The sequence below is a fragment of the Hippocampus comes genome, unplaced genomic scaffold, assembly GCF_001891065.2.
Source record: "Hippocampus comes isolate QL1 unplaced genomic scaffold, H_comes_QL1_v1.1 scaffold233, whole genome shotgun sequence".
NCBI classification, from domain to species: Eukaryota; Metazoa; Chordata; class Actinopteri; order Syngnathiformes; family Syngnathidae; genus Hippocampus; species Hippocampus comes.
The window spans coordinates 178,368-182,512 of NW_017805157.1; the positions used below are offsets into that span (position 1 = coordinate 178,368).

The 4,145-nt window shown below is 41.8% G+C and overlaps 1 protein-coding gene across 3 annotated transcripts in view; it reads left to right on the forward strand.

Moving 5' to 3' along the window:
• Window positions 1-4,145, forward strand: part of tut4 (terminal uridylyl transferase 4) — a 70,799-nt gene that overhangs the window by 60,944 nt on the left and 5,710 nt on the right. For all 3 annotated transcript variants that reach the window (XM_019868702.1, XM_019868701.1, XM_019868703.1), the window contains one exon: window positions 2,800-2,954. In XM_019868702.1, coding sequence (XP_019724261.1) covers window positions 2,800-2,954 — 155 coding nt within the window. The remainder of the gene's footprint in view (window positions 1-2,799; window positions 2,955-4,145) is intronic.

The following is a 4,145-nucleotide window of genomic DNA, read 5'->3' on the forward strand; positions in this document are numbered from 1 at the left end:
TGTCCCAAAACCTTGGGAAAGGTTTGGGGGGGGGGGGCTAGGGTCTGGTGTTATTTCTGGGCTGCCGTACATACTTGTCTTTGGCAGACTCGGGACTCGTAATGTTTACAAAATAAAGTTCGCAAGCATCCATTTTGAATACCGTTTTTTTTCTCGCGAAGCGTTAGTTTGTTGTTACTTCGTATATGGGCGAAAACCAATGTCTTACTTGTTGTGATTGGTCGCCATATCGGCAAATGCAGAATCACAACCAATTCGTGTTCGCCTTCCTAAACCCCTTTTCCGCGAATTCTGAATGGTTTTGCACAAGGGATGTAGTGTATTGAAATTACTCGTGTATGTAGTCTGTATTAAGCAAAATGCCGAATGTTATCGAGACTCGTGATGAAGCCAAAGTGCATCAGATAGATGCGGACCTGAAAAACAAGTTTCGATGGGACTGGTTGGATAGGAAGCTGACGGTTTCCCCAGTAGGAAACAGTAAAGAGGAACAATTGTCTGTGCTTGTGTCGGATTTCATGAAAAAGCTCGATGTTGCTGATTAAGCTCTGTGTACAGTGTGTGATGATGTCATTCTATACGGATAGAGAGGATGGAAAGCTTTAGAGTCACGCAACCTCTGTGAAACACCGAAAACAGACATTTCTATTGAAAACTAACTTCTCGATCTCAAGCGCTTTTCGACAGCCTGCTCGGCTGGAGCATGTGAAAAAACGAGGACTTGGCTAAAAAGAGAGTGAAAAAGATGGAGAGAACCAACAAGCTTTTAGCTCTTGCTAAAAAGGTTAAAATGAAGAGAAAATAAACATTCTACATAATGAAACTGTACATAGTTGTATATACTGTAAATAGACATCCACTTTATAGGATAAAATGCATTCTTAACCCATATATAGTAAACAGTTTGGGACTGCACTATCACTGTATGAGGTAAGAATCAACAGCTTTTTATCACATTTACACAACATTTTATGAATACAAGTAATGAACAAATGTTAAATATGGCAGGGAATGTGTTTCCTTTTTTAGTTTTGATTTTGAGCAGTAAATTTGAAGTTACATGTTGGTACTCACCAGGAATGCATAAGCAAAATTGCACAAAGGCCTATGTCAAATTTTCACTTGAAAAAATAGTGAACAATCTTGGGATTTTTTTTTTTCTGTGAAAGTTTCAAGTAGTGCGTACATTGAATACACTTCATCTTTAGCATGTTTAGTACAAAGTGCCAATTTTGTAAGGCAAATAGGGTATGGTATTTCAACAAAAATTGTAAAATTTTGTTGATAAAATTAATGGTTTTAAGGCTTTAAAATCTCTAAAACCCATTAGCTTCCGGGGGCTTTGCCCCCTGCGGCCCCCAGACCCCCGACTGATTTTCAGATTTTTTTCATCACTGGCGTAGGAAGAAAAAAAATGGAAAGAAATTGCGAAATTTATGATCAGCATTCACTTTCACATACATTAATTTCTTGCATATCTTTTACTTTGCTTCTTCCATCTTTCATTTTTATTGCTTTTATCCTGTCTTCAAGCGTTAAAGTTTTTCTTTTCTTCACTCCTTGGTCTGCAAAGGTCCGTTTTTGTAGCCATTTTAGCAATGCAACGTTCGTGCTACGTCTGAAACAACAAATACTTCCTGTACTACTGCGCATGTTTAAGCCACTGTGGTGTTTGCTGTTGCCGTTTCCGAGCTAAGCAGTCGGAGTCGCTGTAGGCTGAGGTTGGATTAGAATTTTGAGGAAGGCTTGTTTTCGTTGTAGTGAATCTCGCTGCGAGGCAGGGGCAGAGAAAAATATTTCGTATTATATAATAGGGGGATTTTTTGTTGTAGGAGGAGCAGAAAAGGGTGTCAGTGGGGCAGGAAAAGCTGGGGGGGCGCCCAGGTTTTTATATCGCTTGTGGAAATACTGGACATGGGCTGGAAGGCAACTCAGCCAGGAAGGAGCCATCAGAAACAAAAAAAAAAAAAATGCACACAGTGACAAAGACCTTGATTTTTGAACCATGTCCCGTGGTGTGACAAAATTAAAATTGCATTATTTGGCCATCGTGAGCATCATTTATGGATTGAGGTAAAAGGGCAAAGCTTGCAGGCTTGAGAAACCATTCCAACTGTGATATACGGGGATGTTGGCATCATGATGTCTGGTTGTTTTGCTACAGTTGGGACAGCTGCACTTCATAAAAGTTTGCATCCTGAGGAAAGAACATTCTGTGGAAATACTGAACCAATAACTGAAGACAACAGGCAGGAAGTTGAAGCTTGAATGTGAAATGTCTTCCAAATTGGCAATGACCCGGAGGCATACTACCATACGGGTTACAAAGTGGCTGAAGGATAATAAAGTCAATGTTTTAGAGTGGCCGTCACAAAGCTCCGATGACCTCAGTCCTATTGTAAACGATGGGCAGACCAGATAAGGCATGTGCGTGCAAGTCAGCTTCCAAACTTGTCTCATTAACGCCAGTTCTGTCTGGGCCCAAATTCCTGCCAACTTTTGTACTAAGCTTGTTGAATGATAGCCAAAACTCTTGACCCAAAGTCAACATCAAGGCTATGGTACCAAATACTATTATGAAACACTTATGAACTTTCGACTTTGAAGAAAGCTATGAAAAAGTGTTGTAGAAAATCCTTCTCTCATTCTGGCATTTAACTTGGGAGTTATGTTCCAACCACTTCTCCAATAAGTGAAATAATTTCTATTTTCAGGGAGAGATTACGGACAAGCTCAATCTGGCCGGTGGGCTGTCCCATGCAGTGCATCTAATAATTGCGTTTGTTCATGTTTCATCAGAATGAAAAAGAAAGAAAATGACAAAGATGAAGATGTAAAAGATGAAGAGCGGGAGCAAAAAGATAGGCGTTGTTTTCAGTGCGGGGACACTGGTCATGTCAGGAGAGACTGCCCTGAGTATCGCCATGTAAAGCAGAGGACGGCCGTTGCACCAGGTAACCATCACTCAACACTATAGTCTATAGTTATTAGCACTCCTGATTAAAACGTATTCTTTAGCTTCGAAAAAATTTATTTTTTGTCTAAATAATATGGGACCATTAAAAAAAAGTGGGAAATCAAACCATTAATTTAAGTGCATTACCGTATTTTCTGGATTGTAAATCTCATCTTTTATATTTCTGTTTCTGCAGAGGGTACATTAACCGACAATTTTCCATCATTGACGGATTTTTTAAGAGCTGACGGGAAAAATTTAATGCCGTCCGTCATTTTGACAGGTTGAAAATTGGGCCACATACCACAGCAGCAGTACGTCCTTAAGAATGTAGCGCGGCATTTTAAGAGAGAAAAGCAGAGAGACAAAGAACAATGATGTGTGGATAATAGACAGAGACAGGAAGGAGTTCTTTGAATTGTCATTGCAAGAGTTTAGTACAGTACGTGTTGTGGTGAGGCAACTTGTTTTTTTTTTTTTTTTTGCGAACCACGGTCTCTTGTGGCCAAAACTATTCACGGTCTCGAAACGCCTCAGTTTGGGTAGCAACATCACAGTGATATTTATTTTTAAAAAGTCAGCGAGAGAGAAGCCCGGCCCGACCCGACCCGAAGCAATGATGTGTCGGGTCGGGTCAGGCTCAGGCTCGGGCTTAAGATCTTACCTCTAATTGCGGCCTGGTGGTCAAGTGGTTAGCGCGTCGACCTCACAGTGCAGAGGTCGTGGGTCCGATCCCGGCTCTGGCCTTCCTGTGTGGAGTTTGCATGTTATCCCCATGCCTGCGTGGGTTTTGTCCAGCAGGGATGTGTTCCTCGAGCCGGTCCTTGGCCTCAAGGACCGGCTCCCCCGCCCAGGGGGGCGCGCTGTGCTGGTCCTCGGACACAATGAGGGATTAGAGCCTCGAATCCCTTGTCCACAGATATAAAGTGGGACCGAGGATCGCAAAAACCACGAAGGAATCAAACAAATTCCATCCAGTGAAACGCATATTGATGGATTAAGCTAGTGCTTTAAAAGGGGCGGGTCTGCCACTGACAGGCGACAGTTAGCGCAACGAATAAAGAGCGGCATCACAATTAGTTTCAATCACGGTTTGTTCCGTTCGCGATCGGCAGTTTAAATAGCGTGTGAACTCTTTCTGTAACAGTGGTGTCTTTTATGTAGTTATTTTTGCACAGTCGTCACGTTT